We start from the raw sequence: 14,097 nt of genomic DNA, 5'->3' as shown, positions 1-14,097 counted from the left end.
ACACACTTGAGAACTTTTATGTTTTCTCACTTTACTTACGAACAGATAATTCATTAGTTTAAATTATCACTTGGCATTTTGGCACCCAACAGAGTCATTGAAGCAAAAAAACTATCAATTGGAATTTCAATGACACTTTACTTGATGAGTCATATTTATTAAATGATAAATTTTAAGATAGTTTTTATTTTATAATTCTATCATATCTGATAAACATGTTTTGAGGCATTTGTCTGAGAATTTTTATGTATTGTGACTCTTACAGCTCTGTCTATCCCTGTCATGATGTCATGTTGGCTTTATTATTTTGACAAATATAGGTTAACGATGTGGAGTGTAGACGAAGGGTTAACTTTGCATAAACAGGAAACTTAAATGTATTCTCACTTTTCTTCTAGAGTGTTTCGAAAATTTATTGATTTGAATTTGGGAAGTTCATAAGTTAGCAACTAGAAATCCATTGTGTCATAAAAGAAAACTATCTATTCGAATTTCAATGATGACACTTTACATGACGAGTCATATTTGTTAAATGATAATTTTAAAATAGTTTTTATTTTATAATTCTATCATATTTGATAAACATGATGTTTTGAGGCATTTGTCTGAGAATTTCTATGGGATGTGACCCTTACAGAATTGCTTATGTCAAAATTCTTGCAGGCTTTTGGTAACTTTGTTGAGACCGTTCAAGATTAACACCAGAATGCATTTCATTTTAGTTATGTTATAAAATCAACTAAATTAACGATTTATTTATTGTAGAACCCATTAAAAAAAAAAAGAAAAAGAAAGCTGATGATTCAATGAATGTGTCACAAGAATCTATAGGTAATTCATTCATCTTTCTTTATAAGTCTTTAACTTCTAAATTTCTATTTAATACGCGTCAATATAGGCTGCTGTTAAATGATTTATTACCAATACTAAAATGTCTGGTTTGTAAAATGTAGCAGATTTATTTCTTAAGATTGGTTTGATTGGGTCAATTCATCAATTATTTTATTTCTCTAAACATGTCATCCTTTTTGTTTTATAGGATCACCAAATGGACATGTTGAATCCAGTGAGAAAAAGAAGAAGAAAAAAAAGAAAATCAAACAGGAAGATTCTGATTAACAAGAGGCAGTAAAGGGCTTTTGGAATTGAAAGAATATGGCATTTAAATGGAGGATGCAATCAGTTATTGAACTTAGTCCTGGGTACATTCCCAAATTGTCTTATTGTTGATGTTACAGACTTGTATATTGTTGATATGGCACTGCTTATATTTAAATTCATTTTTTTTTAAGTATGGATTCGACCTGATTAGTACAGAAAGGGGTTATTTCCCTTAATATTTTTGAAGCAGGAAGCTGATACTTCATGTTTTTTAGTCAATCTTTTATGATTTGTATACTCAGAACTTATTCATCTATAAAAGGTTGATTCATTTTTATTTGGTGGCTTACTGTTTAAGAGAAATGAAATTTTTCAGCCTCAACAATGTAAAAAAAATTCATTTATCCAGGAAAACTGATGCTACTTTGGAATGACTTCCATTTCCAACAAAAACTTGAATATATGTTCAATGAGAAGTTATTTTGATGTTGCACAGCTGCTAAAAGAGGGAGGTTATGAATGAAATCAAAGTATTAATAGAAAATGATTTTGTACACAATATCTTGTTAATGAGAGAGATGTGTAGTTAGCTATTGCGGAATAGAGAAAAAAATACTTTCATTTTATAAAGTGTTCATGTAAATACGCATTTATATATCATTCACTTAACATGACATAATGTCTTCACATAATCAATAAATAAATATTGAAATGAAATTATTAACCATGTATTATTAAGACAACTTGTTCACCTTCTTACTAATCTTGTTGACACCGAGTTAACTCAACAACCAAGTACAAAATGGAGATCAAAGATGTTTTGAAGGGTAAAAGGGTATTGGTAAGGTAATTTGATTGAATAACTCAAAAAGAGTAATTTAAAGTCATATTGTTGCTGTAGTAAGCTTTTTATCCTAACTGAATTTACTTCAAGTAGTGGAATTTCCCCTATTATTTTTTAATATACGAAACTTGTGTACTTTCTGTCAAACAGTGAAATCAAAACTTCTGTTTAATAAAATTATTCATTGAGCTCTGGAATACATATTTATTTTATGTAAAATTTAAAAAATAATTTAGAACAATAGAATCGATTTTGATACATATTTATAGCACTTAAAATTTAAATAATGATGGAGATTTCAAGTTACAATTATTTAATAGAAAAAATATTATTTCAGCCTCATATTCTAAAATGAGTTAGTTTTGATCAGTATTTGAATCAATGTGAATATGGGTTTGGAATTCATTACTATAGTCTGCTCGAAGTAGGGGTAGGGTTAAACTTCGTCCACTCAGAAATAGGTACATTTCTACCACTCTCAGCTATCCTCTGCAACATTTCACTGGCTATCCAATGACTAGTTTCAGCTGAAATAAACAATGAGCTTTACTTAATTACTTGCTAAGAGAAGACAGTATAGTGAAATTCGCTTAAGACCAATTGATTGGCACCCATCAGAGCTCCCATGATTGTGCTCATGTTAATCTTTATACTTAGTGGTGGGTAAATAATAAATACTTACGGAAATGTTTCTGATAATACTTTATTCGCTCATAAACTTTACGTAACCCAACTTGACTGGCATAAAACATAGGTCCTCCTCTATATCTGGGAAAACCAAAACCATGTAGCCTGTAGATTAAGTTTTGAGTAGCTTTAAATCATAGGAATTTAAACACCTATTTCCTTAATGCTTAAATATAATGATTAGATCATCTTAGTACAACAAAGGTATATTTTGTTTATCACCTGACTACTTAGATCAATGGCTCCATCACTGATATCTCGTTAAATTGTATTATGTAAACCCAATGGTAAACACAGCACGTAACAATATCACTCAAACAAAATAATAGATATTTACCAAATAGTATCAATCTCTTCCGGTTTCGAGGCTATTCCATCTTCTAAACATCTAAAACCTTCATTTATAGCAGCAAACATACATCTTTCTATAACTTCCTTTTGTACAAGAATAACATTTGTTTTTATTGAAACCCTACATATGATCTTTTGAAACAAGGTCTCTAAGACTGTTTTATACGCCCACATCTCTCTATTGTCAGCACCCCTGTCCGTTAGTCCGTCAAAACTAGAGTTTTTGATGGAATCAAATGAAATTCGGTATGTGTATACATATTCATAAAACGAAGATCAAGTTCGAATTTGAGCTATTTTCGACCATTAGAAGCAGAGTTATAGCCCTTGCCCCAAAATCTTGAATATGCTATTACTCTTAGGTTTCAAACGATTTTGATGAAACTTAAAATGGATGTTATTGGACCCAAATCGAAAGGTTTGAGAAAGTTTAGTTTACTTCTGATTAAATTTAAGGCTTTTTCAAGATTTAGACCTCTTACGTCAGTTTTGAGGAGTTATTGCCCTTTAACCTCTATACAGTAAGTGCTTCTATCAACATCACTTGCTCGTAAACACTCTAGTTTTGAAGGAATCAAATGAAATTCGGTATGTGCATACATATTCATGAAACGAAGGCCGTCAGTCAACATTTGCTTGTAAACACTCTAAAAACTAGATTTTTTGATGGAATCGAATAAAATTCGGTATGTGTAGACATATTCAAAAAACGAAGATCAAGTTCAAATTTGAGCTATTTTCGACAGTAAGAAGCAGAATTATTGCCTTGCCCCAAAATCTTGAATATTTACCATCCGCATGCCACGGTGGGCGTATATGGCTGTGGTCAACTATCTTTTCAGTAGTTGAGCAAGCATAGAAATGTCCATTAAAAAAATTGCTCCTATTTTTAGTTAAAACAATTCCATTTATCTGCATTGCGTATATACCCAAAAGTCTTCACAGACTGATAAAAAATTGAGCGATTTTTTGCACTGTACCGATCTTAAAATAGCAAGAGTGAGTATTCCCAGAAAAGGTATTTCCCAACAGTCATTGGCTGGATTATGTCTTTACATGGTTATGTACATATGTAGTTGGTATGTTGAGTACTATGGATCGTGAACAGGTACACACCTGTGCTTAGTGGACAAAAGGAATCTGGGCTTAAGAATTGCTATCACATAACACTGAAACCGAAAACCTGTACCCAATATCAACCCAAAAGAAAGAAGACTAGAGCGTTATTGGATGAACCAACTTCAAACTGTTCACCCAAATGCCTAAATATCCCTTACAAAAATTGGGGCACGGTAAAACCGTACAGTAAAATTTTTAGCCATACAATATTACCGTACAGTAATTTGAGACAGTTTTACTGTACGGTAAAACCAGAACCGTACAGTAAAACCATAACCGTACATTAAATCCATAACCGTACAGTAAAACCATAACAGAACAGTAAATCCATAACCGTACAGTAAAACCATAACAGAACAGTAAATCCATAACCATGGCTGAATCCTCCGTTAATTCAGCATTAGTCATCGATTCTTCTTGATCGGACACTAGTACTGATGATGAATACTTAACATACTGAACCTAGGCGTACAAGGAATGGAAATAAGGAAATCAACGTAAATTTGACGGTCGCGCAATAATTGGCAGCCATTTGGTTACTAATGAGACACTTTTTAATTTTCTCAGAACTGCTACAGAAATGATTGAAACGTGTCAAATTTTTGTCACAACTAATCTCATTGTTATATTTTATAGTATTTCTAAATAATTTCATGAATACAGAGCTTAAAATGTGAAAATTACTAACCTTTTCCTGCTTGACATTAATTTGGACATTTTCAAGGCTTTGGCGGGTTCAAGGGGGATAACTCACTACAACTGCTAAAAGTAGACGCGATCGGACTAGTCGCAATTAAACTCTGTTTATAAACTTAAAATATCATATGGCCAGGGATGGTCTTGGAACAAGCATATTATGCTGTGGTGCAATCAAAAAGGTGTTCCATTAATGGGACAATGGCTATAAATGGGTTAAGAAATAAACTCCAGTATTCATAATATCAAATACGGTACCGTGGGTAACATGGTACAGTATGGTAAAACCCTACTTACTGTATGGTAAATGGTGAAACCGTACGGTAACATGGTAAAACTTTACCGCACTGTATGGTAAAACCCTACTTACTGTATGGTAAATTGTAAAACCGTAGGTAACATGTTAAAACTTTACCGTACTGTATGGTAAAACCCTACTTACTGTATGGTAAACGATGAAACCGTACGGTAACATGATAAAACTTTACCGTACGGTATGGTAAAATCGTTCTTACTGTATGGTAAGTATGGTAAAACTGTACGGTATATGGTAAAACCATACAATTTCATGGTAAAACTGTACAGTAAGTACTGTTTTACCGTCTTCGTTATTTGTAAGGGATCCAACATGATAATCAGATCATACCTGTTGTTACAACCTACAACAATACTGCTGCCAATGCCTTGCATCTAATAACAAGCCTCTTGAAGACTAATATCCCCATGATTACAGCAAGAGACTTGTTACAGCTTACAGAAGAAAAAAAAATCTCAGTAATATCCTAGTCCATGGCAGGCTTGTTTAATACACAAATTAATAAAGATTCTATTTTTTAGCAATTTTCTACCAAATTTATGTTCGCTTGATTAGTAATGTTTGCTCATTTCTTATAGGTACATTGGTAAAGGTTTGATCTTAAAAGATTTCAGGTTTTATCATCAGTTTTTAATAAACATTGCAGAAAGTGACTAATTCTTATCTTTTCAGAAATTTTACCACGAGAAATGATATAACTTTAATTTTAGACATGCATAATAAAATTTTTAACATTTCTAAACTTTTGCGCCTTGTTTTAGCATAAATCTTTACTTTGTGACCTTGGCCAGTGCTTTTATGAGACTATGTTCTCATCACCATCGGACATTGCTTCGAACTGATCTAAATTGCTCAAACCGTTTTCAACCGGCTTTAACGGAAACGGGTTTTCTATCCCGCTTTCAGACAGTGATTGTGGCCGGCTTATCTTGCTATAAATACATTTCTGGCATGCGCAGTAGATATGTGTTCTGTTTTACGACATGGAGAAAACCTGCCCATTACTGCACAGCCATATGTCTGATTCTCAACATTTGTTTATACTCATTCTGATGCATTCATCGAATGAAGCTTAATTCTACCATTGATTCTTTTGGCATCCCTTGATCATGTTAATTTGCAGCCACATTAATGTTGGAATAAATGTCTTCACCCTCTGAGAGTAGTTTAAAGGATAGGTTGTTGAGGGTTTATACTAGGTAAGAGCTCTAGTCAGTGTGACACGTTTTGTACCGCATCGAATCAGAGTGTAATGTGACGCTAGCAAATTGAAGGCGAATTTTGTGGGTAGCTTTCCAGAAATCGGTTTGATATCACCAGTTGTTAGTACTCCTTGGCTAGTACTTATTGAAAAAAGAACTGAATGAACTATAAAAAAAAACACAAATAAGTATGAACTATGCCTACATTTGTTTTTAGAGTTGTCTTGAACTTTGCTGATGTGCATTCCATAAAAGTTATTCAACAATTAAAATTGACAATTTCAGATTTATGAAATTCATACCTGAGTAGATATCTTGCGTCTGGTTAAACCAAGTTCTTTACAATGATTTAGTATAATATTATTTACGTTTGGATCAACCATAGCTACTCTTCCACCAGGTTTATCATATTGATACCAACCTTTACCTGTTTTAAATATCAGTATCATAAATTATGATAACGCTATGGTCACACATATTTTGTAATGAGTGCTCTGGATGAGCCTTATGCTGTAATATACAATTGTCATGGCTGTATAAGGTCCTGGCATACAGCACTATTTTGACTTTACAGCAAATACCAAATGATATTAATTACCATACCATCTTTTCTTGCAAGAAAGAAGGTCTTGATCTAGGTTTTACCTGTTTTTCTTCCATATCTTCCAGCCTGGAATATTTTATCAGCTATAGCACAATAACGTTCACCATTTATATATCTTGTATTAGTTGTTAAATTGAAACCATTTGCTATAGCTTGTTCTTGTCTTATTCTCCAACCAACATCAATACCTTTAATACAACAAATCAAGATAAAAGTAATCTGTAAAGAGAGCACATATTTCAAACTGATAAAAGGGTAGAGACAAAAATAGTCTATCAATTACACGAGATGTACAGTTCGATATTGCTTGAAGTTTTGCATACCCTATACATACATTATTGATGGAATATTATCTTAACAAACCTGAGCAAATAAAGTGGTAAAAAGAGTGGTAAAAACAGTCCCCAAATTACAAATGATATGTACAGTATATATACAACATTGAAAATCATCTTAACAGACCTGATAAATCATTGACTTTAAACACTCCCATGGGCATACCAAAATCTTCTAAAATATCGTCAACTTCATTGGGTAATAGCCCTTCTTCTACGACAAATCTTAGCTATCAGATAAATAATAACAATTTCAAATAACTTGATTCAGCCTTGGTTCTCTGATTAGTTGTAACATGCAAAGCTATGTTATACCACAGTGCCTCAATCTCAATCTGTATAGGCAAATGTTACTCCAGTATCATAATTTTCAAAGGATTTCTGTACATTATAGTTTTGGAACTTTTTTCTAAAATAATCATACCTCTTGGCTGTATTCGAAGAAAGTTCTATTAGCAACAAAACCATGACATGTCTTAACTAACACTGGAATCTGAAAAAATACTGATTTATTTTATTTTCAATCATGGTTTTAACAATACAAAATTTGGAAATGCTAGATTTTATAAGAAAAACTTCATTAGGTTATGTATGCATAGTGATCAAGCAACAAATATCAAATTCATTTAATGCATTATTCTTAAATGCATACAGATGTAATATGATCTTGAAATAACACTGAGAATAAGGCTGACAATTGCCTTTTTGATGTTAAATTCTAGTCTTACTTTACTGCTGTCACTACAACAAATTGAAACTCACCTTTCGTATCTTTTTGCTCAATTTCATAACAGTGGCTATAGTTTCAGCTGACGTGTGATTGCCATATACATTTTCTAATAATGGCATGATATGAGCTGGAGCAAAGAAATGGGTTCCTACCACTTTCTCAGGTCTACTTGTTGATTTGGCTATCTAAAATTAATGTACACAATTAATACATCTACATTTTCTCTAGAATAAGGTTCAACACTGCCATTACAACAGAAAGCTAATATAATTGCTAATATAATGCGTACCTCTTTTAACCCTTCAGTAAAACTGGAAAAATGTTTGTCACTGTAAATAATGTGCACTCCGTCATTACAAAAAAAATATTTCAATAACCAGAATTATAATTCAAACATACTTTATCTATATCAAGAGTAGATGTATTAGAACATAATACTGTGTCTCTTTTACATATCTTATCTAACTTGGAAAATAATTCTTGTTTTAACTTTAAATTTTCAAATACAGCTTCAATTATCTAAAAAAAATATTCATTGATAGCAGATTACATATCATTATCTAATTATCTATTTCATTCATGGAATGAACATGGACCAAATGCACTTACTGTGAATGAATGACTGGTAAAGCTTATTCATGATAAATTTAATCTTAACCTCCAGCTTACTCATGTATTGCTATTACCAAATTTTATTCATGCTTAAAGTGTACAATGAGCTCCTCAAATCCAAAATAATCAATTTAACTTACCAAATCAACACTTTGTAAGTCCTCTATTTTAGTTGTTGGTTGTAAAATTTGTAAGATTTGATTCATTTGTGATTGTGTCATACGTTTCAATTTGACACCACCTTGTAGAATAGACTTGATTAACTCGATACCTCTCTCTAAATTCTGATAAATATAAAATATTCACGTTTAACATATGCCCATATGTTTGTACATAAACTATGCTCGGGGTTTGTGTCGACACCATGGACTTACACCCATGAAAACATTAGCACTGCTAAATGTGTATGTATTATTATCAACTTATAAATTTATCTTGATAGGGGTTGGAACCAATTTCACAATATCAGCTACACCAAGCCAATTCAAAGTGCTACAGGCTAAATACTGAGATATGTCATAATGGCAAAGGATGTGTTTGACTGCTGTGCTTTCAGAACAGGACAAAAGATATTTATTTTTTTGATTACCATACTTCAATATGTGACTCATTCTTTTAATATGTTTGATGCTTGAACTTAATAAAAAATCCATTTGGTTACTGTACCTCATTGTTTTTGATTGCTGCACCTTAGAATATAACTAACAGATCTCAGAATATAACAAAGGATGTGTTTGAATTTTGTACCTTTGAATCTTGTTCTACAAGTATAACTGGTATACCACTTGTTAGCAGAGAAACAGCTATACCACTTCCCATAGTACCAGCTCCTATAACACCTGCTGTTTTCACTGGTATATCTTTACTGACTTTATAATTCTTACTAGCACTTAAATACCACTGAAATATAAAAATAATAACATTGAAGTCAAAGGTTATATGTATACCATACAGATATAGTCCTCTTAATATCTTAAATAAAGGAAGCTTTCCTTCAGATGCTTCAACAAAGGAATCAGAAGTTTCCAATTAACATGATATTCCAATGTCTTCTGAGCTCACTGCCTAATTTCAGATATCCAAGGCTCTTTGAGTTAATTAACACCAAAATTTAGTTTTTTAATTTTAAATTACATGTTCATGAAACTGCTGAACTACAAGTTCTTATTTGATACTGTAATTTTAACAACAATTTTCACAAACTTAGCAATACAATGAACCTTAGTTGCAGCTCGTTCAGAGAAGAATGAATACTGCTGCCCTCTAGCTTGTGCTGATGACATCAACTCCATGAAGAGCTGGAATTCTTTGGTTACTCCTTCTGAATATGGCAAGTCAACAGATGCCTTGACAGCTTTCAGACAATTCTATAAATTAAAGATAAGTCCAAAGGTATATTCATTCAATATTTGTAACTCAAAATAATTTTATAACTATGTTATTTAAGTATTCTTTAATTAAAAGAGTGTACATCAGCAACAAAGAGAGTATGCATTTATCAGGCAAACATCAAATTCAGGCCTTTCAAAATCTCAGTCTGTTGATTATTTGGTTAAAGATTCAAAGAAAAAGTTATGCCACAATTAAAAGCAGTTCTAATGGTTCTTTATTTGTATATCAATCAACTCACTATGGGTGCTATATATCCTCTTTGCTTCTGTTTTATTTTGGCCAATTTCTCTGAAAAAGAGAGTGCCCACATAAATTATGAGAAAAGACTACCAAATATTAGCAATACTTAATATGTGGAACAGGCCATACTCTCTAGTAGCTATGTACAATTTTGTTAAATATTTTGAATTGATAAGGCTTTTTCTTTTTAAAGATTTTAGAGATTTTACATGAAAATTGTGGGCTGATGTCATTAGAAAACAAGACTAACCTTCAAAATGTTTGTTTGCATTTTCTGAATTTGGAACTGGTACATTTTTTAACCTTCTATCATGAGGTACTGTATTTAAGGTTTTCGCAAACTGAACAGCTGCAGTTAATAAATCTCCATCAACAATCTATTATATATGTTAAATATAGCAAATGATGTAAATAGACAAGTAAAATTTATATCCTTTGTAGTTTCCATTAGGAATCTATGCTCTCTGTGGGGCAAGTGATATTAGAATATCTTCTTTTCTAATAATTGCCTGATAGGATATGTATGTGAAAATGACCATTAAAACTGATCAATTAGATGACAGATTTGCTTAGTTATTCATGTTCTACTTAGGTTGCAGACATTAGCCCGGACTGGAGCTGACAGCATTTTTGCATTTTCTACAATGCAAAGTTAATGTAAAATCTGGGATCACCAGACAAGAAATGTCAATACCTTATCTAAGATTCCATACTGGAGAGCCTGTGGTGCTGAAACTGGTTTTCCAGATACTATCATATCCATGGCCACTTCAAAGCCAACTACTCTGGGTAATCTCTGGGTACCATTGGCACCAGGTAATATGCCTAAACTAACTTCTGGGAAGCCTAACCTATAATCACATCCATCAAACAACAATTGTTGAAATTCTTCATAAATCTGTATGTAATGAGAGCCTTCATTTTATAAAAAAAAAATTTTTTCAAGGCATATGAACTCAATCCGACAAAAGCATGCATCCATAAGTTGCACAATAATAAACTTCCTTAGTTGAATGTACAGACAGTCTATAATGACTGAATAAAAACTTACTTAGCTGAATGTACAGCCAGTTTATAATGACTGAATAAAAACTTACTTAGCTGAATGTACAGCCAGTTTATAATGACTGAATAAAAACTTACTTAGCTGAATGTGCAGTCAGTTTATAATGACTGAATAAAAACTTACTTAGCTGAATGTACAGCCAGTTTATAATGACTGAATAAAAACTTACTTAGCTAAATATACAGCAAGTCTATAATGACTGAATAAAAACTTACTTAGCTGAATGTGCAGTCAGTTTATAATGACTGAATAAAAACTTACTTAGCTGAATGTACAGCCAGTTTATAATGACTGAATAAAAACTTACTTAGCTAAATATACAGCAAGTCTATAATGACTGAATAAAAACTTACTTGGCTGAATGTACAGCCAGTCTATAATGACTGAATAAAAACTTACTTAGCTGAATATACAGCAAGTCTATAATGACTGAATAAAAACTTACTTAGCTGAATGTACAGCCAGTCTGTAATGACTGAATAAAAACTTACTTAGCTGACTGTACAGCCAGTCTATAATGACTGAATAAAGCTATCTCTAAACCACCACCAAAACATACACCATGTATAGCAGATACCACTGGTTTATTACAAGATTCTATCACATCACCTACTGTTAATAAACTTACACCTGAAACACAGGGATGTACATCACACTTTTATCACAGAACAATGTCATTTGGGTGGAAAGACTCTCCTTGGTTTGTTCATTTACATCAAGTATGAAGCAGTTTGAAAACATCTAGTCTTTAATACAGAAGATCTATATTATCATTATTTGCCTGTTAACCTGAATGAATCGGCCCATTTGTAATACTGTGACAATTTGATCAGTCACTGCAGTCAGTGTTTGTGTAACATATGCAGTACATAGTTACAAATATATTATAAGTGTAGGACCATAAAAAATTGAAAATCTCAATCAAAACGTTTTACATTGACAGATTTACTCAGCAATGACTTAATTCTGTGAGATTTATAGATACTTTATTTTGATTTTTCCGATTCTGCAAATTCCATTCCTTATTCGCGATCATGAGACATCATCATAATTATAGGGCCTATAATGAAAGATGTTAGCTAACCTTGTTTTGAAGTGACATCAGCAACCCTTGGAAACTCTGTTATATCTGCTCCAGCAGAGAAATGCTGACCATTTCCTATAAGAACTATTGATTTGATTCTTGGATTATCAATAGCTCTCTTTACCCCATTGTTCAATCCAGTTACCAAAGCTTTACTGAATTTGATAATGAAAAAATACAGTCTACAATAAAGAGCCTAATCATATTTCAATGGCCAGGAGATTTCTCCAGTTCAATATGTATATAACACATTGAACACAAACCTGAAAATGCTGACAGTTTTTGGAGCAAAAAAATAAATCAACAGAATCATACGGAAGCTCAAATACGGCATGTTTTTGAATTTTTGAATTTTGAATTTGAAAAAATACTTAAGAATTTGTAAAAATACTTATGAATTTGTAAAAAATACTTAGGAATTTGTAAAAATACTTATGAATTTGTAAAAAATACTTAGGAATTTGTAAAAATACTTATTTATTTGTAAAAATACTTATGAGTTTGTAAAAAATACTTAGGAATATGTAAAAATACTTTAAAATACCCTAAAAATTCAAAAGCATTTTTACAAAGTCAGAAGTTTTTTATAAAGTCAAAAAGAAAATTTCAAATGTGAAATTCAAAAACATGGTATTTGAGCCATCGTAGAATCATATACCCTAAATATTCTTTAATTACATTCCCTGAAAAACTTCCTTTACAGCAGTAGGCTTTTCAAAGACAAATTTAAAGCAAACATAATAGCCACCTTTTTGGTCAGAAATATCTAAAATAGTAATTTATCAGATTTCATTGCCACACAATTTTGGGAACATATCCCTTTAAACATCTGTAAATGGTGAGTTTAATTTGCAGATCTATAATGTAATGGAAAAATATAAAATTATTGTATTTTTTCTTTAATTTTTCCTTTATACTAAATATTTTCTATTTTAAGAGTAACAAAAACAATAGTTAAGTGCTATTTATTATATCAACTTCCACAAATAAAAATTGATGAGTGCGGCAAACTGCACCAACAATTACAGAAACACATCATGGCGAACACCATATGTAGTAGAAATTTTACCTTAGGGCATTTGCTGGAGGGTTTTTCAATTCGATCACAGCCACAGAATCTATTTCTTTATATTCTGCCATTTTCTCCGTGATTTGTATATTACAGTAAACTGATTAAAACATGCTGTCAAACTGGTCTTGTGTCCTTTCTTCAGAAACTGGACTTTGGAGTATTGGTCGTTCGAGCGATTCTTTCAGAACAGTATTAATAATTCAGACTACAGTTAATTTCCCCATTGAATGGACTACGGTGTTGGCTGTAGGCTAGAGATTTTAAACTCCTACTCTTGTAATTTCTAAAAATGCTACTAAGCACTAGTAGGCCTAAGTATTTTTATTATTCATGTGGTAATAGGCTTAACAGTGATCATTCTTGGTTACAAAGATTATTTCATTTCATCAATAATTGATTTAATGTGGTGAGAATACCTGGAAATAGCCGGCTTACTCTCTGTACCCTCAGCGCATATACTCTGCTGTGCGAGAGTGTGCGTATACCATAGAGTTATATAATAAGTTTTATTTTTAACTCTATGGTTTACTGTGCGTAGACTGCATATTTTATATACATTCTGAGTGCTCAGACTGCTTATACTAGTACTAGTTACACTCTCTGAGAATACCCTCTGTGCATACAGTGACTCTGTCCAGACTCAAAT

At 32.0% G+C, this 14,097-nt stretch overlaps 1 protein-coding gene across 1 annotated transcript; it reads right to left on the bottom strand.

The window, feature by feature from the left end:
- Window positions 1-1,054: 1,054 nt before the first annotated feature.
- LOTGIDRAFT_202473 (hypothetical protein) lies at window positions 1,055-13,607 on the bottom strand. The gene is made up of 18 exons (XM_009056425.1): window positions 13,449-13,607; window positions 12,380-12,534; window positions 11,787-11,925; window positions 10,924-11,080; window positions 10,480-10,606; window positions 10,228-10,277; window positions 9,818-9,964; window positions 9,345-9,497; window positions 8,738-8,881; window positions 8,385-8,504; window positions 8,018-8,170; window positions 7,680-7,748; window positions 7,383-7,485; window positions 6,962-7,108; window positions 6,619-6,743; window positions 2,970-3,067; window positions 2,628-2,737; window positions 1,055-2,472 (listed from the first exon to the last, which is right to left on the bottom strand). Exons 1-18 carry the CDS (start codon window positions 13,517-13,519, stop codon window positions 2,354-2,356), a joined length of 2,187 nt encoding a protein of 728 aa, XP_009054673.1. The 5' UTR covers window positions 13,520-13,607; the 3' UTR covers window positions 1,055-2,353.
- Between the last annotated feature and the right edge of the window lie 490 nt (window positions 13,608-14,097).

This window comes from Lottia gigantea, assembly GCF_000327385.1.
Source record: "Lottia gigantea unplaced genomic scaffold LOTGIsca_276, whole genome shotgun sequence".
NCBI classification, from domain to species: Eukaryota; Metazoa; Mollusca; class Gastropoda; family Lottiidae; genus Lottia; species Lottia gigantea.
The sequence above is the reverse complement of the archived record's forward strand: the minus strand, read 5'-3'. Positions and strand labels throughout refer to the sequence as shown.